Source organism: Ambystoma mexicanum, chromosome 2q (genome assembly GCF_040938575.1).
Source record: "Ambystoma mexicanum isolate Mex_15411 chromosome 2q, UKY_AmexF1_1, whole genome shotgun sequence".
Classification (NCBI taxonomy): domain Eukaryota; kingdom Metazoa; phylum Chordata; class Amphibia; order Caudata; family Ambystomatidae; genus Ambystoma; species Ambystoma mexicanum.
The window spans coordinates 14,344,304-14,369,284 of NC_090924.1; the positions used below are offsets into that span (position 1 = coordinate 14,344,304).

General features: G+C 49.1%; 1 protein-coding gene across 2 annotated transcripts in view; it reads left to right on the forward strand.

Moving 5' to 3' along the window:
• Window positions 1-24,981, forward strand: part of HMOX2 (heme oxygenase 2) — a 334,320-nt gene that overhangs the window by 74,557 nt on the left and 234,782 nt on the right. For both annotated transcript variants that reach the window (XM_069646782.1, XM_069646783.1), the window contains exon 3: window positions 22,688-22,805. In XM_069646782.1, coding sequence (XP_069502883.1) covers window positions 22,688-22,805 — 118 coding nt within the window. The remainder of the gene's footprint in view (window positions 1-22,687; window positions 22,806-24,981) is intronic.

Below are 24,981 nucleotides of genomic sequence, written 5' to 3' on the forward strand. Positions count from 1 at the left end.
CCCCTCTGCCTTTTCTTACATGCAGATTATATTTTTATTAGAATGTAGTGTGTTGCGATCCTCTTGATGTGTACTCTTGATGTGAACCACCCCACTCCACTTCCTGAGAACTAGAGTTGGACTTCCATGTCATGACTACCACTTGGAGGGCCTGGTAATCTTGAGGGAATCACTAACAGTAACTAAGTCAGGAAGAGCCACCGAAAAAAATCTTGACTGCAGAGTATAAGGAAAAACCACACAAGGTTTAGTTTAAACTTAATTGAATTCATCTTATAAAAAATCAACAAGTTCATCAATGCAATTACAACAGGTGGGCACAACAATTGAATTCATCTTATAAAAAATCAACAAGTTCATCAATGCAATTACAGCAGGTGGGCACAATTCATACAGCCAATAGCAATATGGTTGACACAACACATGGCTCAGTACAACTATCATACAAGGTTAATTGCATGCTGGACTTTAGGAGGGTTGATTATTTTTATCTAGATAAGCTCAGACATTCTTCCAGAATTCCCTGGGAAGGGACGTTGGCCTGTCATTTCTCTTAATAGACTTTCTTGTGTGTTGCACCATACAAGATCGTTAATCTATCCCTCCACTGTGGGGACAGGCCCCTTCATCCAAGATTTGGCAATACGTGAATTTAGCTGGTTTACATTGCAGCCCAATGAATTTTGTGTCCCTTGTGTTGAGCTTTGGAAAGCAGCCGAATAGGTATACCTCTGGGCATCTCTAGAAGTCACAGCCAGTTATTTCCATAATGACTGACCAGACCTTTTTCCCAGAACCTTCGTACGGGAGGGGGAGATAAGTGCAGAAAATCTGCCTTTTGGGCATGACTACTTAGACATTTCTTGCTTTTTGAGGATCGTTTATAGCTAATTGTACTGGGGTGTGAGAATACTGATGGAGAAATTTGAATTGTAACAGTTTGTGTCTATACTTCAGTGACACAGATCTAACATGCTTTAGTGGCCGCTCGCATTCCTTATCAAGGTGCCTATTGAACGTGATATTCAATTTCCACCTTGGTGCCCCCAGATGGCATGGGTTCTATTTGCTGAGTCTATCACCCAGTTAATCATCGGACTGTCTTGTGGTAATGTTAGGAAACATTTCATCGTATGATTCAGAGATGCTTTTAGACTCCTATACCATGCAGTCTAAAATTCACATAGATTCAATATCTTGGCTACACTCTGGAATGTGCCTGATAGACGTTGGCTTGCCTCAAAATTAATCTTACAGTGATAATTTGGCTACTCTCCAAAAAATTCATCTAAAATGCAATACGTTAGCTACCCTCAAAAATCTATCTATAAGTAATATATTGGTTACCTTCAAAATTCCCCTAAGTTCATTACATTGGCAACTCTAAAAATTAAACTAAATGCGGTACATTGACTACCGTCAAAATTAATCTTAAGTGCAATACACTGGTTACCCTTAAACTAAATGCAGTGCAATGTCTGCCCTCAAAAGTGAATCTGGTTGCAATACATTGACTACTCTCAAAATTCATCTAATGAAATACCTTGGCTACCCTAAGAATTCATCTAAGTACAATACTTTGGCTAGACTTGCATATAGCTATCTCCCATAAGTATGGCGTGCAATACGTACCTGTCTGCTATTCCTGGCTTCTTGGTTTTGCATCTGCAGTGTGGATTTTCTCCTGTTTTCCATTGGGTATTCTTAGCTTAGTTTTGGCAAAATTCTTACCTCCTTTGGTGATTCTATGGGAGCATTTATTCCTGCCGTGGGGTTGAATAGCTAGCTCACAGGGGAGGACAGGTTTAGTCAGGGTGCTGAGGGAAAAAGCCATGTCTTGAGGGCCCTGCAGAAGGCCAGGTGGTCCTCTGTCTGTCAGCTGCTAAGTGGCATAGAATTTCAGATAGAGGGGGTTGGACGGAAAAGGTGGTGCCTCCAATTCTGGTTTATAGAAAGAGGGTATCACTATTTGGACAACTGGTTATCCGTTTCTAAGTGCATGCCCGAGCGCAGGTTTCTATTGGGGTGGTAGTGGGTGATTTTCTGTTCAGGGTATTTTGTGACTGTCTTCTGTAGGATTCGGTGAATGATGCATATGGCTTTGAAAGCAACCCCGTCGCCCAACTGGAAGCCAGTGGAGGATACGGACGGGCGGGGGTGATAAATGATATGGAAACATTCCTACTATTATCATCACTAAACATAGCACACTAATATGCGAAAAGTTATTAATGAGTAAGTAGCTATCATTGTCACTGCCTCAAGATCAATAATTTCAGAAGCATAAAAGCCACTTCAAAAGTAATTGTCTAACCATTTTTTTTTTTTTTAATTTTGACTTTTATTGATTTTAACATGGAATGTGATCATACAGGTGGGTACACGTTATGCATTGCGAGCTGCTTCATTAGAATATCCAAGTCCACCTTAACAACAGTTATCAACATTAATGCTCATTATTCCAGGAAAGAGCAAAAAGAAAGAAAACCAGCAAGGGAAAAAAAAAGAAGGGAAAAGAAATGCCCCACCCCCATCCCCCCTCCCTGCCCCCATCTTTCAAGTCCACTTCCTTCGGGGCATTGACATTCTGAATCGTAGTAGGCTGCGTGACGCGCATCTTGAATCGTCCTAAGATCATTGATCTCCTATATGGTCTGTGACATGCAAGGGTTGCCAACAAAGGGTCTTTCGGTTTTCCAGTCATTGGTAGCATGGGTCAGGAGCTAGTTTCTTTGCTGTGTCGAACTTTCCATGGTTGAACGCGAGATGTATTGCGTAGTGAAATCGAACCAGACTTCCTCTTGTCGCGCAGCTTTGTCATGGAGTATTGCTGTTATTTTTTCCATAGTGTAAATATTTGTAGCGATCTGTATCCAGTCCTTCTTATCAGGTAGGCGAGGGGCTTTCCATTTTATCACGAGGGCAGCTCTTGCCGCAAGTAAGAGGGGAGATATCAGACCTTTTACCCTTATCATTTCGTCCTCTTCTTCTTCGAGGCCAAATAGGATCAGGAGGGGTGACAATTCCCCATCTATGCCGTCCAGCTGTTTGATCCATCCCAGGACCTCCTGCCAGTAAATGTGGACCTTGGGGCAGGCCCACCACATGTGCCAGTAATCGGCGTTCATCCCACAATGTCGCCAGCATCTCGGGCTGGAGGTGTGGAACATTTTGGACAGTCTTTGTGGGTCGTATTGCCATCTATGTTATAATTTTATGGCATGCAATTTATACTGGGCCGCGATTGATATATTGGATGGTGTCTCACATATTTTGTTCCAGGCTTGCTGGTCGAACTCTCTGGCGAAGTCTCTTTCCCATCTTGCTTTGAGACGATGGTTTGGTGGGTCGTCTTTGGTAATTAAGGCTCTGTACATTCTCGCTATGAGGCATTTAGAGGTAGTAGTTGTGTCTAGGCTCGTCTCAAAGGGCGTTAGTTCTCTCTGCGTGGTATCTTTCCATTCCTTTCTGGATATGACGCCTTTCAGACGTAGGTACAGGAAGACTGGTATCGGGTGGATTTGGAGTGCCTCCTCCAGTTCCGTTATCGATATGAATTTCCCCTTTCTCCAAAGCTGACCGACCCTCTCGAGGCCGGCATCAAACCAGGATTGGTATCTGGCATGTTCCGGGATTTTCTATCTGATTCCAGGGGACCAAAGATGGCTCAGTGGCGAAGGCCACGTGGTGACTCCCGACATTGCTCTCCCCTTCCTCCATATGTTCCACAACGTGCCCAGTATCGGGTGGTTGCGCAGTTTCCTCGATAACTTCGATCTGGGGACCCATAACCACTCTGCCAGAGTCACATTGTATAGAACGTTGTTGTCTAGCTGGACCCATTGGAGGTCCTTCTTATCCCGCAGATGTGGGATTAAAATTCTGAGCTGTGTGGCCTGATAATAGCGTTCTATGTCCGGTAGGCCAACCCCTCCTAGCTCTTTTGGTAGTATTAAGACATCGTAGGGGATTCTGGGTTTCCTCCCAATCAACAAAAAGTCTAGGATGGCCTTTCTGACTTGCTTGAAGAATTGGTCCGGAATTGTGATGGGCAAGACCTGAAAGGGGTAGAGAAACCGTGTGAGGGACACCATTTTGATTGCATTCAAGCGTCCCATCCAGGATATTGTTAGCGGTTTCCATTTCTTGAGATCGGTCTTGAGGGCCTCGAGGAGGTGGGGAAAGTTGGCTTCGTAGAGGCCGTCGAGATGTCGCGTTAAGTTAATTCGAAAGTATCTCAGTGTCGGGCCTCCGATTGTCAGCCCGAGATGCTCGAGGGCGCTTTGGTGTTCCGACGATGGTTCATGGAGTGGAAAAGGAGTAGATTTGGATTTGTTGATTTTAAATCCCGACTCCGCCGTACTCCTCTATCAGCTGGATCGCTCTCGGAACGGAAGACATTGGGTTTGACAGGTGGAGCAGAATGTCGTCCGCATATAAGTCTAGCTTATATTCTTTACCATTCACCTGGATTCCTTCCACTGCAGGATCAGCTCGCAGCAGCACGGCGAGAGGTTCTAGGGACAGTGCCAACAGTATTGCCGACAGGGGGCAACCTTGTCTTGTACCTCTGCTGAGGGGGAACCACCGGGAGAATTGGGCGTTCACCGAGACCGATGCTCTTGGGGACCTATAGATTGCTTTGATCCCTCGGCGGAGTGTGGGGCCTAGGCCTATCTTTTGCAATGTGGCCTCGAGGAAGTGCCATTCGACTCTATCGAATGCCTTCTCCGCATCAATTGAGAGTAGCGCTGGGTTGCTCAGCGAGGTTTGGGCCTCGTGGATTAAGTGAAGAGTTTTCCGGGTGGAGTCGCTCCTTGTCTGCCTAAAATGAAACCTACTTGGTCGTTGTGGATTATTGCAGGCATGTGTGACTCCAGTCTTGCAGCCAGGATTCTCGTATAAATTTTGGCGTCGATATTTAATAGAGATATTGGGTGGTAGGAGGTACACAACTTTGGGTCCTTGCCCTCCTTGGGGATGACTGTTATGAGCGCTTCAGAGGATATTGTGAAATAGGGCGACCATGAATGGGAGAAGGGCATCTTTAAAAGTTTTATAGAACCCTGCCGTGTATCCATCATTTCTGGGGGCTTTCCCCGTTGGAAGCCTTTTGATAGCTTCTTCAATTTCTTCTCCTGTGATGGGGGCTTCTAATGTAAGTGCTGTATCAGTTGGGAGAGTGGGCAAGGGTACCCGATCCAGTTATTCATTTATAGCTTCCGTGTGCAAGGGGGCGCGCGCAGAATATAATTTTTCGTAAAAGTCGGCAAAAGCTTCAGGGACACTGGGAGGAAGTGGTTCACAAGAGTTCTCTTCTGTTTGAATCGTGGGCACCCACCTCTCTTGGCGTTGGCCTCGCAGTCTTGCGGCAAGCAGGGCGCCCGCTTTGTCCCCATGTTCATAATGTTTCTGCTTCAGATGCTGTAGCTTGCGCGCTATGCTTCCCGCCTCTAGTTGTCTTAATTCCTCTCTCTTATCGTTGGCCTCTTTTAATCTTTTGTGGTCTATCTTGATCCGCCGTTTGTGCCTTGAGGTCCAGTTGTGTGATTTTGTTCCGGATCCTATTTTCTATTAGTTGTCTTTCTCTTTTTTTGGCTGCTCCTTCTCTAATAAGTAGCCCTCTCCAGGTCGCCTTGCCTGCCTCCCAAACTGTGTTCATGGAAGTTTCCCCTGTGTTATTGATCTCAAAGTATCGGGTAATGTCCTGCCCTAGTTGTTCTCGAAAGATGGGGTCCTTAAAGAGGGTTTCATTGCAGCGCCATTTAGAACATCTTCGAGGCAGGGCCATTTGGTCAAGGGTGACCGTCACCATGTCATGGTCCGACCATGAGACAGGGTTTATAACGGCTTCGGTCATTGCCGTGATGAGGTCTGTGGTTCGGTATATATAGTCTATTCTGGAGAAGGTTGCATGTGGCGCTGAGAAAAAGGTAAAGCCAGTTCGGTTGGGGTTGGCATGTCTCCATGCGTCGGTGAGGTTGTAGGCGGCCATCATGTCTGCGGCTATTGGGCGTCTAGCACCGGCGAGCGGGGGCGTAGAGGGGCGGCCTGATTGTCTATCCTGTTCCGGGTCCATCCACGTGTTCAGATCACCTCCGACAATTACGTCGCCTTCTGCTTTGCACATGATTTTAGGTATTATCCTCTGTAGGAATCTGTCTTGTCCTGTATTGGGGGCATATATTGCCACAAGGGTAACAACCGTGCCCTGTATCCTGCCCACCAGGGCTAGTGCTCTGCCACTGACGTCCGTCCATGACTTCAAGAGTTAAAATTGGATCTTTCTGTTGATTAATATACCAACTCCTGCCTTCTTCAGCGGGCCAGAGCCCCAGTATTCCGACACCAGCTTGGCATAGAGAACCTTCCTCTCTTCTCCCTTGCTATATCGAGTTTCTTGTATGAAAAGTATGTCCAATTCAGCCCTCCTGAACTCTCTCGTCACCAGCGATCTTTTGGTGGGGGAGTTAAGACCCTTAACATTCAGCGTGCCAATTTTAAGCTTACCCTGCGTGTCATTTGATTCATCATGTCTGTGTGACATCAGTGCGTCTGTGGAGTTCCTTCGCAGCGTCTTGGAGCCCATTGTAAGAAATTGCCATGTTGGAAGTAGTATTGTAGCTGCCTCTATTTAACAGAGGCTTTGTCTGAGGCTGTGCCATTCCCCATTTCCCTCCCCCCACCCGTCCCCGTAGGGTATTGAACTTCATACCCTTCACCCTATGATCTATCGCGTTGATCTTTAGTTCTACGATTAGGGTTTGTGACTGTTCGTGGTGGCGTCCGAGTTGGACTGGATGTAAACAACCAGTCTACTGTCGGACCACCAGTAAGGGTCGTAACCATACGACCCCATTAACTAATAGCATCAAAATAACATTTTTGAGCCCCCGCCCCCCTTCTCATGAGATTATGTAACAAACAACAGTGTGTCAAACAACAGGAATTTTAACTATGAGCTAGTATGTTCTATGATACATGCGATTTCGGGAGTCTTCTTTCCTCGGCAGCTCTCTTTTGCTGAACTGGCAGTTCACCCGTCGTGTGGCGGAACCGCAGATCTAGGAGTGCCGAGATCCGTGATGTAAGCGGGTCCCCCGCCAGGACCTTGAAAGCCTGGTTCGCCAGGATTTGGAGCTTGGAGCCACTATGTCATTTGTTGTGTTCAGGTGTGTCATTGGGCCGCCTGTACTTTCTGGAGCCCTTTACTCGTTTCCTTCTCAGGCCCTGAAGTTCCCATCGTGCTCTGTCCTGCGCTGGTGTTCCCTGAGTCCCCTCCCCCGGGGCCGGTCCAAGGAGGTCGGCAATGCATTCTCGAATTTCTTCTTCAGAGAGGAGTAGGAACTTTCTGCTTCCATGTTTAAACGCGAGGGAGAAGGGGTATCCCCACCTGTACCTCGTGCCTTGTTCTTTTAGCCATCTCGTGAGAGGACCGCATAAGCGACGCAATGCCAGCGTCAGTGATGAAAGGTCCTGGAAAATAGTAATCTGGGCTCCCCCAAGGGTAAGGGTGCCTCCAGACCTGGCCTTAGCTAGTATCCTCGTTCTATCCTGATATCTATGGAATCTGGCAAGGACTGATCTCGGGCCGCCTGGGGGGCCGCCGGCTCTGTGGATTCTCTCGGTCTTGAGTTCATCAATGTCCTCGTCCGCGGTCAGGATTTTGACGATATCGTGTATAGTCTGTTTGAGATCTTCTTCTGTCTCCCCTTCTCTCTCCGGGATTCCGAAAAACCATAGGTTATTTCTTCTCTCTCTATTTTCTAAATCGTCTATCTTCAAGCGAATCTCATCCTCCTTCCTTTCTATGTTTCGTATTCTAAGCTCCATTTGGGCTTCTAGTGTCAATAGGGGCTTGGCTGTTCTCGACCCGTTTTAGTCTCTCCTCGATGTTATCTATCCTTTGGGTCATCTTATCCATTTTGCCGCCGAGGTTGGCGCCCATGTTTTGAATTTCGGCTAGGAGGGCGGCGATATCTCCCTTAGTGGCAGCTGCACCCGTTTCGATGGCTTCTACTGATATTGTTTATCTAGGGTCGAGAGCCTGAGATAGTGGGATGTAGGCGTATTTGGCATGCTTGCTTGGTATGTTCATGGAGCACTAGCCAGCGAGGAGGCACACGCCAGGGATCGGGGGCCGTACCCTCGGGGCTAGTGTGTTGAAAGGCATGTAAGGAATGTCAGAGAGCACCAGGGTGGTTGTCCTCGTAGCGGAGGTTCTTTTGGTGGAAGTGGGAGGAGGCACACACCCTGTCTCCAGGGGCTCTACCCTCCGCACTGGTCTGTGTCCTTCGTTGGATCCAGTGTCTTTTCGGGGGGTGTTAGGTGTCGATATCGGCCTGTAGCGGGGCACTGGTGGAGGTATGTGGGCCCAGGTCTCAGGGCGAGGATTCGAGGTGCAGATGCAGTGGGGGGGGCGAGCGCCACCATGTATTGCACTGTTCCTCAATTGCAGGGCCTCTTGTCCTTGTTCCGTTCAGTTTGTTAATTGGGGCCTTGTCAGAAGAGGGCACACGCCCCAGGAGTGGGGGCCCAACCCTCCGCCCCCCCCTTTCGTGTGTAGGCGAGTTCGCTGCGTGGGGAGAGACCCCCGGCAACGGGGTCCTCCGTAGGTGTGTGATTGTGTCCCTTCAGGGACACTGGAGGTCGAGACGTTCCCTTTCTCCTCCTCTCCCCTGCTGATGTGTGGGTCCCCTGCAGCTAGGCGGGGAGCGTGACCTTGTGGGCCACGGGCCACGCAGCGCGGGAACCCGCGTTGCAGCCGGTGCGTAGGATGCCGGGACCGCGGCATCGTTACCAAATTAGGGCCCCTTCTGGTTGGCCCTTGTGCTCTGATTAGGGGGCTCCCTGGGGGCTCTCGGAGGGAGGTGCCACAGGGGTCAGGCTCACGTCACGCCTCCCTTGGCTGTGGCAGATTCGGATCTTCTGCTGGTGCGGGGGGGGGGTCCTGGCCGCGGTTGTTCTAATCCGGGGGGGCGGAGCGGGCCCCCACCGGGGCGATGCGCTCCGAAGCCCTTAAGACTGGGCGGGCACTCACCTCCGCAGGGCCGGTCCCTTGTGATGTGGGATCAGACGTTCGAGGAGTCCGCCTTTTTGGACGCCTGGGGGGGGGCCGGCCCTCAAAGTGCCCCGGAGCGGGCGGCGGTCCGCTGCTCTCCCCTCCAGAGCCCCCGCGCCACGCTGGTCTTCCGCGAGGAGAGCCGGGGTCGGAGTCAGGTGCCGCGGGCCGCGGCCTTCTCCCACGTCGGCGTCACCACAGGTGGGGGGGAGGCTTATTCCGCTGGACTTTTCTCACAGACCGAAGGTCCGATTTCCGCCGGGTTTTCGCTCGAGGGGTAGGGGGGCGCTTCCAGTGGCTCAGGCTGTCGTTGTTGGGCACGGGGGGGCAAAGTGGGGGCTCAACTCACTTTTGGGGCCCGTGGGTTAGGAGCTCACACGGAGGCTGGCATCGTCCGTGCGCCCCCTGGTGGCCAGTAACCATTTTTTTTAAAAACAATTTTATTATATATTCAAACAACCAAAACAAATATAAACCAAACTGCAGTGCAAGTTTCAATAATACTGTTTCACATTGTTCATTACACAATTTTAGTCACTGCTCCCCTTATCCTGCCCCCCCCTTACGAGCCTATTTATTTTATTCACTTTGTATCCGCACCGCGTGGTGGGGTCCCATTTCCAGTGGATTCTGACAAATCTTGTATCGTTCCAAACAGTTCCGCTACCAACGACTTCCATGCCATCAGGGTTCCCACCTCTTCCTCACCCCCTGTGTTACTTGCCTCCTGCCATACCATGGTCTCCGCCTCCACCCACTTTTGCAGATCCTTCCATCACATCTCCACTCGTGGCCTATGACAATTTTTCCATCCCATGGCGATCCTCCTTTTTGCAAGCACATATGCTAAATCCTTCACTTTATGGACATGCTTAAGTTTCTGCGGTCTGGGGAACCCCCCCAGTAAGCAGGCCCAGGCTGAATCTATGACCATAGTGACTCCATTTTCCGCCAGTTTCCCAGCTACTTCGCACCAAAAGCGTGCAATCACCGGGCAGGACCAGAACATATGTACCATATCAGGCCTTTCTTCGTCGCATTTGGGACATGCTTGTCTGCCAGCATTTTCAAGCCTCGATATCCTCAGGGGTGTCATGTATGCCCTGTGCGTAATATATAATTGTATCTGTTTTAGTCTAGCGTTTCTTGACACCTTCTTATGGTACCCCAGGGCTCGTTCCCACATCCCGTCCTCTATCGGGGCTCCCACCTCCGCCTTCCAGTCTAGTCTCAATTTCGTTAGTTCTTTCCCAACTTTGGACATCATCATTTCGTACAATCTAGAGATCTCATGCCCTCCTTCCGTTATATCATATATCATATCTACGGTAACATCTGGCTCTTCCTCCAGTACTGTCTCAGGCCAAGTTGTCTTGATTTTCTGCACCAGTCTGTGATATGTAATATATTGACCCACATGTAACCCCACTTCTTCTAGCTCTTCAAAATGTATGATAGTCCCCTACCGCCAAACATCTCCCATAGTTACCAACCCCACCGATTCCCAGTGGTTCCTAATTGTCATTCGTACCTGCTTATCTCCCCCAGCCAATGCCACCAGCGGTATCTGCGGGGATCATGGGGCTGGGATTTCCATCATCCAGCATGCTCGGTTCCATATCCTCCACCCAAGCATCATCACCTTAGGACGCGCTTTCATTCTGTATTGGGCAGCCAGATCATCTCTTTTTTTTTCCAACAACATTTTATTGAATTTTACAAGATGGGATGATACATGCAACAACGCAATACAGGTCAATATGAGCATTAATTAAAGCCTTTATAGTCTATTTCGAGTCGTAGAGTGGAGGAGAAAGTGGGAGGTTCCTGGATGCGGCGGTTGGGCAGGCGCGATCTGAGAGACTGTTCCTCTATGTTCTGGAGTGTTCGGGGGCAGGTCGGGTATTAGTAGAGGGGGCTGCATTGGAGCCATCTGGTGAGCGGTGGCCTCCTGGTGAGGGTTGGGTATTTGGCCGCGTAGTCAAGGAAAGGGTCCCATACATTTAGGGTTCTATTTAAGGAGTCAGAGCGGATTGCAGTGATTTTTTCTGATACTGCAATCTCCCAGCATTTGGCCCACCATAGGGCAATTGAGGGGCCACTTTTGTCTTTCCATAATCGAGCCATTGCGATCTTCGCGGCTAGCAGTAGATGGTTGCAGAGGCGGGAGATATGGCCTGAAATCGGGAATGCTCCATCGCCGGTTTCACCCAGAAGGACGATGCCTGGGTCCCATGGAATTGAGAGGCCAGTTATTTCCTTAATGTGCTTCAGCACCTCTTTCCAATATATTTCTGCCTTTGGGCCAGATAATCTCTTTTAAATAAAATGGGGCGCAGTCTGTTCTAAACAACCTGGATTCAGGGGTCACTTCGTCTGAGAGCCATTTAGCGATATATTGCAGTTGGCTCGCTACATAATAGACCTCATAGTTAGGCAATTTTATTCCCCCTTTTTCATAGAAGTTCTGCAACTTCCATAGTGCCACCCTATTCCTGGTGCCCTGCCATCGGAAATCCCTGCACATGCCGTTCAGTCTGGTGAAGAACTTCTTAGGTTTTAGGTACGGAATGTTCCCGAAATAATGCAGGAGCCTGGGCAAGACCACCATCTTGAGCATTGCGCCTCGCCCCATCATTGCTAGAGGCAGCTTCACCCAAAATGTCATACTCTTTTCTATTTTCACTATGGCTACCTCGGTATTGTGCCTATGTTCTTCTTCCACCGTATGGTACACATCTATCCCGAGGTACTGAAAAGTTCCAACAGCCCAAGGAGCCTGAAGCACCGGCAACCGCCCAACAGGGATCTCCTTATAACTACCTAGCGGGAAAATAACGGATTTCTGGGGGTTCACCGCTATGCCCGACAGCCCCGCATACCTTTCTATGACCTTCAGGATGTACTGGAGATTCTCCTCCGGGTACCTCAGGTACAGAAGCAAGTCATCTGCATACAAGGAGATCAAGTGTTGCTCCCCTCCCACCTCAATGCCTATGGTATCGCACTGTTGTCTGAGATATATCGACAGAGGCTCTAAAGCTAATATATACAGCATAGGGGACCATGGGCACCCTTGTCTGGTACCTTTGCCTAGCTGCCAATCTCTCAGAAATCACTGCCCCTGTTTTAACTCTGGCCAACGGTTCACTGTATAGCATCTTTGCCCATCTTATGTATCCAGGCCCCATACCATAGCCCGCCAAGGCTGCCAGCAGCCATGGCCACTTGACAGAATCAAAGGCCTTCACAGCGTCCAGGGACAATATTGCCATTTCACCCTCGTTCTTACTCCCCCATTCAACAAACCAATGGAGTCGTCTGTGATTATGAGTTATGTTCCTATTTGGGACATAGCCCGTCTGGTCGGGGTGTATTAGTTTGCCAATGAGACTGCGCAGTCTGCTTGCCAGGACAGCCGTCAATATCTTGCTGTCCTGGTTCAGCATTGACAATGGTCTATAGGAGCTGCAGCTATGTCCGGGCTTATTTGGTTTGGGAAGCGATATTATAATCGCATCTCTTAGTGACTCTGGCAGACGTCCCATCTCAAACGCTTCATTTAGCATATCCAACATCGGGGGGAGCACTTCTGCTTTATACACTTTGTAAAACTCACTTGGCAACCCATCTGCCCCCACGGTTTTACTAGTAGGGAGCTGTCTCACCACTTCTTCTAACTCCTCCAAGGTAATCGGTGCATCGAGCTCTTCTCGTTCTTTAGCACTTATTTTGGGCAAACCTATGTCTTCTAGTGTATCTGTTATTTCTTCATGACTGCTTCCCTCCCCATCCCCATATAGTTCCCTGTAGTAATTTGCAAACTCCTGATTCACTCCCTCTTGGGTGTCAGCTACACTGCCATCTTCTCTTGTTAAAGTAATTGTCGAACCATAACTGAAACGCCTGCGCGTGTCACGTCACGTCGCTTATGCGCTAAGGCCCTTTCCTCGAATTACACGCTGACGTGCTGTTTATTCACGTGCGGATTCACTCTGCATCAAGCTGGCCACGCGACAACACAGGGAAGACCATGCTCCTGCCCGGAAGGCCATTTTCCTGCCCCCCAGAGGCCCGAGCAGCCTCCCACGAGCCAATCTGCTGCTGCCTGCCTGCCTGCTGGCCACGTGCTCTGCTATTTGGTGCCTTCACATCAGCCATCTGCAGGGGTCCAGTTGCTGCGACCACCCCTGGTGGAACAGAAGACTCCTGACTGCTGTTCCATCGCTCCACAGCCCAGCACCAGGACCCAGTTGCCCACCCACACCTGCCTCGAGGGTTGCCATGTCGGGCCAAACTCCATCTGGGACCAGAGGCGACCCCCCCTGGCAGAGAGGCAGAGGGCAGGAGAAGTTGGCATCCTGGTGGAGCAAGTCCTGGTGCATTATGATGCGCTCTTCGGATGACCACGCGCCAACAAGGATGGATGGGAGAGTATCTGGTTGGACATCGTGGGTGCCATCAACGCGGAGGGGGTGGCAACCCGTGACCTAAATCATGTCCATAAGCTCTGGGAGGACTTCAGGTCCAAGCCTCTTGGACTCAGCGGATGCAGTGGGGTTCCGGGTCTGCCTTACCACCGACCAGATGAGGGTCCTGGAACGCATTCGCCTAGCGCTTCACCTCCAGGTCCTCGACAGGCAGACCCGTCTGGAGCCGAGGGGTAAGTGTCCATGCGCACTCATTGGACGCAGTGCATGTTGAGGTGTGCCAGGAGTGTGCAGCTTGGACATATGTCTGACATGGCCCATGTATGGATGTGTGTGTGCAGGGACATGACCGTGCTGCATGTGAGTCCAGTCATGTGTCATCACATCAATGGTGTATGTGTTCCAAAACATGATGCACAACTGAATACATTTCCTGAATCTTCATTATTGGTGTGGTCTACTCTCATTGGTTTTGTGCATGTCTCTATGAGCATTGGCTCAGTCATGTGTTGCCACTGTGTGGCTCTGTAGGACATTTATTCATGGGCATGCTGGTTATTTTCAGACTCTCATGGCATGGGCAATTTACTAGGGAGTAGGTGCAGTGGATGGTTGCGTGTTTGTACTGGGAGTTCGGGGGGTGGGAATTGGGTTGGCATAAGGGCCATGGGTCTGTATTGTTATGACGTGGTGTTTGAGGGGACATGTGTCGGAGCCTGCTGGCAGGTGCCCGTCACTGGTGGGGGGGACATGAGTCAGGGCCTGCTGGCAGGTTGCTTTCAATGGGGGTGGGGTGGAGGGACATGTGTCAGGGCCTGCTGGCAGGTGCCCGTCACTGGTGGGGGGGACATGAGTCGGGGCCTGCTGGCAGGTTGCTTTCAATGGGGGTGGGTTGGAGGGACATGTGTCAGGGCCTGCTGGCAGGTGCCCGTCACTGGTGGGGGGACATGAGTCAAGGCCTACTGGCAGATTGCTGTCAATGGGGGTGGGGTGGAGGGACATGTGTCGGGGCCATCTGGCAGGTGCCCGTCACTGGTGGGGGGGACTTGTGTTGGGGCTCACAAGTGCATGGTGCCATGTGGGCTGCCTGCAGGGCATGCCCAGGGGTGTAGGGTGGTCCCCTGTGGTGTGGGCTGCCTGCAGGGCGGATGGCCTGCCTCCAGGGCATGGTCAGGGGTTGCAGGGGTCTCACCTGTTGTGTTGGGCTGCTTGCAGGGCATGGGGAGGGATGATGGGCTGGCTGCAGGGCATGGTCTGGGGTGTATGGTGGTCCCCCGTGGTTTGGCCTGCCTACAGGGCATGGTCAGGGTGGATGGGCTGACTGTGGGGCATGATCAGGGGTGTAGGGGGGCCTGTGGTGTGGGCTGCCTGTGGGGCATGGGGGGGAGGGCACACCTGGGGGGCACACACTGCCAAATCGCATGTAATTCTCACTTGCGTACCCCGGAATACACGTACCCTGCTTGTGCAATCGAAATTGCGTGTTATTCTCACTCACGTACCCCGGAATACACGTACCCCACTCGCGCCAGCAAAATCGTGTGTTATTCTCACTTGCATACCCCGGAATATATTTACCCTGCTCGCGCCAGCGAAATCACGTGTTATTCTAACTCGCGTACCCCGGAATACACGTAACCCACTTGTGCCAGCGAAATCGCGTGTTATTCTCACTCGCGTACCCCGGAATAGACGTACCCCACTCGTGCCAGCAAAATCGTGTGTTATCCTCACTCGCATACCCCGGAATATATGTACCCTGCTCGCGCCAGCGAAATCATGTGTTATTCTAACTCGCGTACCCCGGAATACACGTAACCCACTTGTGCCAGCGAAATCGCGTGTTATTCTCACTCGCGTACCCCGGAATAGACGTACCCCACTCGTGCCAGTGGAATCGCGTGTTATTCTCACTCGCGTACCCCGGAATACACGTACCCCGCTCACGCAAGCGCAATCGTGCAGAAAACTCACTTGCTGTTAGGGAGAATTCTCTGAATTTCCTAACCTAGTGAGTCCCCCAGCAGCTTTGCTGGATTTTTGGGGTTTATTTTTTTTCTCCTGCCAAGAGTGGGACTCTTTTACCCTCACTCTTGGGCATGATTTGAGTGTGTTTCTTTGAATCTAGATGTGTTTAATGGGCTCTGGGGTCCTTTACCCCATAGGGCTTCATGTGTTTTTGTGATGTGTGTCACACATCACCCTCAGTGCAGTGACACAGGGGTGTCATAGTGACCCCCCAGTATAGACTCCATACCCTGGGACTGACTACTGTCTCCCAGGGCATGTAAAGTCACCATTGACTTTACTAGTCTTAAATTCTGAACAGAACTAGTACAAACCATCATATTGTGGACGTACTGGCTTGGGCAATTCAATTGCCCCAGGGTCTGTTGGTCGAGGGGGCACGTCTCCGTCCACCCTGATCGAGTTTTGGCTGGTGGCAGTGGATACTACTTTTTATATTCAACCGCGAATATTTTCCTATGGGATTTCCCATTGTTTTAGGCTACTGTCTTTATTTAATTATTTATGGTAGCCTCGAACATACCGCCGGTTTATTTAATTAATATTAATTCTCCGGTTGGTATTTTTTGCCAAAACTTGATTCTAAAATGGCGTTTGTGTTCTCTTCTGTGACTCCAACCCAAGTCGAGCCCTTTGTTCCACTTTTTGGCGGGCTTCTCCACAGAAGCCCTCCAAAGTGGTGCCACTCTGTCTGGGGTACTTAGGAGGGGTGGAGGGAAATTTAGGCACCCTGGACTGAGTTGCCTAGGCAACTCAAGTCGCACTCCATCCTGATTGGCCCAAGTGGTGAGCCGACCGGCTCACCACTTAGCATGTTTGAGTGACAGCTAGGCTGAGTGAATGGGGGTTTGCTGCATAAAAGCAGGGCTTTGGGGACTGGAACTTCAGAAGTCGCCACAGGACCTAAGAATCCGACGAGGGAGAAGCTGAGCCGACCTGCCACGACACCACCACCGGTGGAGCCCTCCTGGACTGCCTCACCACTTTTCCCAACGACAGAGGAGATCTCCCGCCGGAGAGTCTTCTTCCTTTGACTGGTGGGGATAACCAGTTTCACCGTCTTTTCGCCTTCCCGACGTACCTCATGGCCGCCTTGCCTGTGCCAAGCACCCCGGCAACCGGGATACCACGTTTTACCACAACCGCGAAACAAAGGTACCACCTTTAACCGGAAAACTCCACGGCTGGTTTCTTCCCTGGTAGTGCAACGACCTTCATCTTTCCTCCAATTCGAGATCTTCTCTTCCTCTGGACGACGACGCAACTTGCACCCACTACTAGGAACAACTGCCACCGCTGGAGGATCCTTCCCACTTAAGGTACCGTGTCCCACCTGGCTTCCCTTGCTACCGACTGTACGGGGTAGATTTAGCCCCCGGCTTTCGAACCTGGGTTAGTCTGGGACACCCTGGCTAAACTTTCATAAAGCCTCTCTAAACTCTTTTTGAACCCTCTGCAAGACTTTCTAAGCCTAGTGTAACTGTGTGATCTTGGGTGCATTTGCTCTGCTCTCTCTAAGAGTGGGCCCAGCCTTTGGACTTTGGCTCACCAGTGACTTTTGCTCTTCTGCCTTGCTAACAGTGTTCCTGAATCTTAGAGTGGTGTACCTTTCCATATTCTGTCCCCCCCTCCCTTTCTCACAAACTTATCAGAGTGCAATCTAGTTAAGCGCTCACCTCTGTATGAAAATAAGTGGTGTTTTACTGTGATTTATCCGATAAGGGAAAAGGGGTGTATATAGTACAATAGTAACTGTGTTTAGAATAGTTTACAATAACAGTGCTGGAGTGTTTCAAACTGTGTGTTTTTAAATAAATAATGATATACTTTGATACCAAAGCTCTGGTCAGTGTTTGTTTGTATTGTTGTATCTGAGTGCCTATTGTGTATACTTTGCAAACTGCCTAACTCTTCTTGAGGGAAGTCTGACTGCTCAGCCACAGCTACCAGGTAAATCTGGGTGGTACCGACTGCTACCAAGTGGGTTTACTGCCAACACCTGTAGTCTTAAATCTTTTGCAGTGGTCCCGAAGGGAACTGCACAGGTTTCTGCCTAACACTTGCATACCCCCAGATTCACGCAGCAGTGTGGTGAGGAGCCACCTGCATCCCCTTCAGCCAGCCCACACCACAGGGGTCCACCCTACACCCCTGTCCATGCCCCGCAGGCAGCCCATCCCCCCTGGACATGCTCAGCAGGCAGCCCATCCACCCTCCCCATGCCCCGCAGGCAACCCATCACCCCTGCACATGCCCCGCAGGCAGCCCATCCCCCCTCCCCATGCCCCGCAGGCAGCCCTTCACCCCTGGACATGCCCAGCAGGCAGCTCATCCACCCTCCCCATGCCCCGCAGGCCGCCCATCACCCCTGGACGTGCCCAGCAGGCAGCCCATCTACCCTCCCCATGCCCCGCAGGCAGCCCACCACCCCTGGACATGCCCCGCAGCCAGCCCACACCACAGTGGGGACTTTTTCCATGCTATTTGCCAGGCGCGAGCGGGATACGCGTATTCTGAGGGGTGAGCGGGGAGTTTTACACGCAATTGGGCTGGCGCAAGCGGGGTACGCGTATTCTGAGGGGTGTGCAGGGAGTTTTACATGCAATTGGACTGGCGCGAGCGGGGTACGCGTATTCTGAGGGGTGTGCAGGGAGTTTTACATGCAATTGGACTGGCGCGAGCGGGGTACGCGTATTCTGAGGGGTGCGTGGGGAGTTGTACACGTGATTGGGCTGGCGGGAACGGGTACGCATATTTGTAGGGGTGCGCAAGGAGTTTTACACGCGAATGGGTTGTCGCGTGAGGGCTGAGTGGCGTTTTTAACTTGATTTCGTTGTTGGGTGGATGTATGCTAGTCCACTGGCCTTTGCGCCATGTAGGGGATTTGTGCGGATGTTTTTGGGCGCACGGGGCGGGGTTGGGGGCGTAACTGGCACTGCTGCAGGGTCGCTGCACCACGCTTGTTCGGGGATGTTTAAATCCATGAATATGCGGTGTGACAAAATTGGTTTTGGTGCACGCGGCTGGCACAAGCTGGCGCTCCTGCGCCAGCCGCGTGTGTCACTTCTGCACTTGAATCCATGAATTACCTCCCTATTGTCCAATAAGTCTCTGACCCTCACACTAATGCATACAACAAAAGTATCCAAGGAATATTTGGCTGTCTTCGGTTCAACAAAACATTGTGAAAGTTCAGACTTATAGGTTTTAGAATGTACTGCTTGGGACCAGGGTTGGGCTCCCGTCCCATGGATCAATTCAGGAATACAGTTGGAAAAGTTCTGATTCAACAAAGTTCTGTTAATTTCAGCACAAAATGTCTTTTCCCTCCACTGCGTCCTTCCACTTCATAAAGTAAATGACTCTTTCAAAAACACTTGTTCAAAAATCAAAGCAATGGTTGTCCTCCACAGTATCCTTCCTGGAAAGGAAAATGTCTCTCTCACAAAACACAAGTTCATAAACCAAGGGAATTGTTTTCCTCAGGATGCAAAAACTATTGCCGCCATATCACATTTATTCCAATGGGCCGGCAGGATCGCTCAAGGACAACGCGTTTGTCTTGGAAGCAAGACAACTCATACCAACACAGGTTCGAATCCCGATATGGCGCTTAGAAACTGGTCTCGGGTATTAAGTGCGTTATAAATGAACAATTATAATAATAATAATGGAATACTTTTGTCAGGATAGCACAGCAACTACCTTTGGTGATGCAACTGTTTGTGAAAATAATAATAAAAGTTAACAAGTTCTTTCCACCACACCTTTTTGCCACAACCACACTTCTTCAAAACATTTTCTTCTTTTACTGGTATAACCACCTGCCAGGACTAGCTATTGCTGATCCCTTTTATGGTTCTCTCGCCTGCCAGGAAGAAAAGAACTACAATTGGTCTTCGTGGCAATATTTGTTCCAAGGTTCTCCACACCAGTATCCCATGTTAGAAGGGCTGAACAATGGCTGCCTCTTTTTATGCAGGTTTCCCCAAATTGGAAACTCAAGAAAGGAGAATTGCGCCCAGGTTGCCTTTTGACTGCTTCTTGATAGCCCCTTGGCTGTTGGCAATGTGGGTTACAGGTTTCCCCAAGTTGGTATCCAATAAAAGGGGAATTGCACCCTTGTTGCCTTTGTAGTGCTTCTTTCCCCACCTCTTGTCTGTTGACAATGCGGGTTACAGGGTTCCCCCAAGTTGGTATCCCCTAAAAGGGAAATTGTGTCCTTGTCACATCTTTATTTGTTGGGTATTCAAAAGGATTGGTTACTGCCAAATGTCCTGTTTAAAGTGCCCAGGGGTCATCTTTAACTTCAGGCCAACTTGCTGGTCTCCTTTTGCGTCTCCGCTTCACTTTCTGCTGCTGCCGTCCACGACGCTGCTTCCTGCTGCGTGAACTCTGCAATCCCGAACGCCTTCTCTTACCGTGTTGCCTTCATCTGGACTCTTCCTTCTGCTTCGGCAGCAATACCGGAACTCTGGACTGCTTATGCCTCTACTACTCCTTCTGCTTCTCTATCCAGCTGTAGCTCATTCTTGGGTTTAAATGTCCCACTCAGGTGCTTGCTCTACAACAACTAGACCACACATTCTGAAGCATATAAATAAATAAATAAATAAAAATAGCGCCTTTGATCCCTCTTCCTCATCCATGTACCCACAGGCATTATAGATCCTGAAGTCCATAGTGGTTTTAGTCCTTTAACATTTAGTTAGTTTTGATTGTTTTGTGAACTGAGAGTTGTCAGAGTTAGGGGATGTCATATTTAATTAGTGAACTCCCAAGGTACACACCTTATTCTGTTAAGATTACTTTTCATAGCATGTTCTTTCGGTAGTTTCATGGGAGGGACTTGTGCAATGACATAAGATATTTGGGAATTATAGGACTCTCGTCCTCAGATGATGATGAATACCACGTCCCTCTCAAAGGAGTCACCACTTCCCCCTGACGGCCATCTCTTCACATGTGATCCTCCCTCATGATGGCACCCCCAGGGTTAGGATCAGATAGCAGCTGCCTTCCTCGGTATACATGGGAGGAGATCCTAGGATGCAGTTCAGTGATGACTCTGCAGAATTCATCACACTTGCCTATTGGACTCCCTATGCTTCCTAGCTTCCCGGGGCCTAAAGATGAATTTAACCTCCCATCCTGCCTTCTCGTTAAATCTGCTCTTAGCGTTGACTATCTTCTCAGCAATGAGCAGCTGTGGATTCTGCACATAATCACTCTCAGGATGTTTTATCCTCCCTTCCAGGCCATGTAACGCTTTTTGGTAGATTTCAGGATGCCATGTTCTTTAGATAGGCAGATCCCCCTTAGGTAGACCTTAAAGGTTTCCCACACCTTGCTGAAGTCTACTACTGATCCCTCATTATGGTCAAAGAAATTTTGCATCTTCACCCTGATGCCTTCTAAGAACTGCTCGTCTCTGATAGATTCTACCTAACACATGAAGGTGAACAAAGCAAAAGCATTTTTAAATTGGTGCAGTTACTCCACTTACCCTGTCTGGCTTTGTGGTGCTGGGAAACCAAAGAATCGTCAGCTTGTGACCTTTCTGCACAAATGCTGTATAAAATCTGGTGTGCCTCTGATGACTTTGTAGACTTGCTGTGCGAGTGCGATATAAAAATGTGGTACGCCTGTCTTGTCTGTGTTGGCTCGCTGTGCGAATGCTGTATGGATATGGAATGTGCCCCTGATGTCTAAGCTGGCTCTCTGGATGATTGCTGTGGGAAATTGTGCGGATGTCTGCCTCAGCGGGTGTCTTAGAGATGATGCTGCTATGCGTTTTCCTTCAGTCTTAGGCCTTTGCTGCTAATTGGCTTTGGCTTAGTATTAAGAACTTGGACATGCAAATGCCTAAAGTATTTGGTTTTGGGGACAGGGGAGACCTTATCACCATGATTTCCCTCTCTTGGTCGTCCCCATTTATGTGAGAAAGTGTGCCTGGAATTCCCCATGTGATTGTCCCCTGCCTTAGGGTCAGAGCTAAATGTGATCACCAGGGGATCCTTCCCATGGCACCCCCATGCTCATCCACTAGCTTGGGGATGTACCCGGTCCCTTTGGTCATTGCAGTAGAGGAGACAAGCAGGGACCTTCATCAGAGGAGAAAACGGCTGAGACATCTGCCAATCAATTGTCATCCAAGGCCTGTCCTTGTCTTCCTTTTCAGAGATGTTTTGTTGAATGTATGAGGGAAACATTACATACATTAGAAGAGCAGGGCCTGGAGCTGTTCACATGTACAGGCATCCTTTGAGAATTATAGATGATCTGGTGACAAATGTTCAGAAACTCTATTTCTGTCTGCCATTTGTTCACTAGGTCATGATTCTACCTCACCCAATATGGCCCCTTTTTATTGTCTACTTTATGTGTCCGTCTTGTCATTTAAACTGTATACCTCTGTATTTTTCACAGTGCGTCAGTCAAACTCTATGCCTCTGTATTTTTCACAGTTCCAAATATGCTTCCTGTGGGTCAGTCACCACCCAAAGTGGTGTAAATCACTTTCTCAATTGTCTTGATATTTAGTGCAGTAAATTACAGTGATCTTCCTCATTAGGAGGGCAGATACACATGCAATCTAAATGAAGCCTAATATCGGATCCGTGAGGAGTATATGACCTCTTTGTTATTTTCTGACCAACTTGACTGCTGCCTCACACTCTGCACCTGCCAATAACCTCAAACAACCAATCATCTCCAAGCCCTGACCCTCTGATTCAAATGTCCACCACATTCTCTTCAGGCTTAGAAGTATTTTTCCCCAGTATGTATGTACTGTTTATGTCAGTAGTCATTGAGGGTGCTAAACTTTTTTATTTTCAACAAAACTTAGGGAGACACAAATGTTATAATAATTAATTCTGGCCGTCACAAACAGGAGAAAGTTCTGAAATGTGTTTACACTCAAAATCGCTAATACCTGAATGGCCCTTGTGTTATATGGCTTACAACTGCAGTATGATCACACTTATTTTGAATTGTTTTGAGATAAAGGTAACATCAACTGTGAGTAGTGTACTTTGCAGAAGGCAATGGGCTGAGTACAAGGCCCCTGTTCAAAGGCTTAGACCAGTGAGAGCTTCTCAGAATGCCCTATACACGTGTGATGAATTTTACAGACTTTAATTCCATGCCTCCTTCTCCTCTGTAGACCCACAGACCTGTCGGAACTGCTGAAGGAAGGGACTAAGGAGGTGCATGAACAGGCAGAGAACACACAGTTTGTGAAGGATTTCCTGAAAGGCTCCATCAAGAAAGAGCTTTTTAAGGTTTGATTAATACAGCCACTATTCTTTCCTTATGGACTGAGGAGTATGATAACTTAGCCGCTTTGTTAGCCTCCACAGAGCTAGTCTCTCTTGTTCCCCTAAAAAGGGCAAGGGCTCAAAAAGTGAACATTCTTTTTTTTTAATTATTCTTTTTTTGCTGGGGCCTTCATAATATGCTTTATTTTTTGTTTTATATATGTGTTTATTCACAAACAGTAGAACAACAGGTACAACAAACAACAACTGCTCCCCCCAAGTCCTCCCCCGGGGCATCTTCCTGCTGTAGAGGGAACCGCTCATCCACGAAATATGTCCGCAACTTTAATGTTATGGGGGCACCATTGTTCCATATAGTCCGACTGGATTGTAAGTAGTCTAAGACTGCTCCCCATTCCTTTACAAATATATCGCACGAGCCTTGGATCGTGTGGGTCACCTTTTCCATTGCCATTTGAGCCCATACCTTCTGTAGCCAAGTATATATCAGTGGGGTGTCTTTCTTCTTCCAGCTTTGGGCAATTGTTGACCATGCCGCTACGAGGAGACCCATTATGCTTCTCCATTATGGGTTCTTGTATTTCCTTGTCATTTTGTCCTTCAATCCCAGTAGCCACACCCCTTGACCCCATTGACCCACCTCCTGGAACATTTTCCCCATTACCTACTTCACTTCTTCCCAAATGTTTTTGATCCCCTTGCAGTCCCACCAAATGTGTCTCCATGTTCCCACCTCCTCACACCCTCTCCAGCATCTGTTGGGCACTTGCGGTAACATACTATGCAAACGTTCTGGGGTATTTAATGCCATTGTGTTACAATTTTGACCCACATTTCCCTTGTTTGTGCCGCGCGGGTCAGTTTGGGAATTTGAGTCCAGAACTCCAGCCATTGATTCTTTGATGCCGCTTCCACCAGGGTGTTCCCCCACTTCACCATATATGACCATTTGATTTCTTCATTTTGCGAGTTTATATAGGAATAGAGCGTCGAGACCCATTTCTTTGCCCCGGTGTTATTGCCGACATATACTTCGAATGGGGTGAGATTCCTGGTGGCTGCTATCCTAACTTCGAGCTTCATGAGCCAGTGCCTAAATTGGTCGTATTTCAGTTTGTCACCCTCTGTGAGATGCAGTAAAGCCTTACATTCCCTAAATGATCTGATTCCCTTATCCAAAAACATTTCCCCTACTTTTGTACACTCAGCCTTCTCCCATTTCTCGGATGCCCCTCGTTCCATACCAGGTGGGAATTGGGGGTTCCGACAAATCGGTGTGAAGGGGCCCATAGCAGAGGACAACACACCCTTATGAGTTTGTAAGTCCCACGCCTCCAGTGTGGTCCTCATGATTTAGCTAATGCGAAGGTTAGGGTGTCTATGATGTTTTCCTTTCCACAACAATTCCACCAGTGGAGTTCTAGCCACAGCCCTGTCTAGTATTACCCATATAGGAGTTGGATCTTCACTCATCCACTCCCTTATCACCCTAAGTTGTGCTGCCTGAAAATATTTCTGGAAATGGGGCAAGGCCACACCCCCCTCCCGAATGGGAGCTGTCATGGTCCCCCTTGCTATTCTCAAGGGTTTCTTTTTCCATATAAAGGACGTAATCGCTTTGTTGAGTTCTTTAAAGAAGGATCTGGCGACCCTAATTGGGAGTGCCTGGAAATAGTAAAGTATCTTTGGTAATATGGTCATCTTCACGGACTGTATCCTTCCCCACCATAATATCATCAGTGGATTCCACCTTTCTAGGTCTCTCCTAATGTGTAATAACAGCTGGGGGAAATTTCTTTCGTACAGCAATCCTACCCTATGTGTCAGGGTGATTCCTAGGTATTTTATTCCGTGTTCGTTAAGTCTAGTTCCGTCGCAACCCTACCTATTTCCCCACGGTCTCCTGAAAGTATCAGGATTTCTGACTTCCTTCTATTAACTTTGAGTCCTGAGATTTCCCCAAATCGTTCTAACTCCCCCATGACCGCCCCAAGGGATTTCTCCGGGTCCTCCAGTGCCAACAGCATATCATCTGCATATACAATTACCTTGTGCTGCCTCCCTGCCATTTCTATCCCCTTGATGTTTATGTACTCCCTTAATCTTATAAGGAGAGGTTCCAGGAAGATGGCGTAGAGGAGTGGTGACAAAGGACAACCCTGTTTAGTCCCCCTTGAGA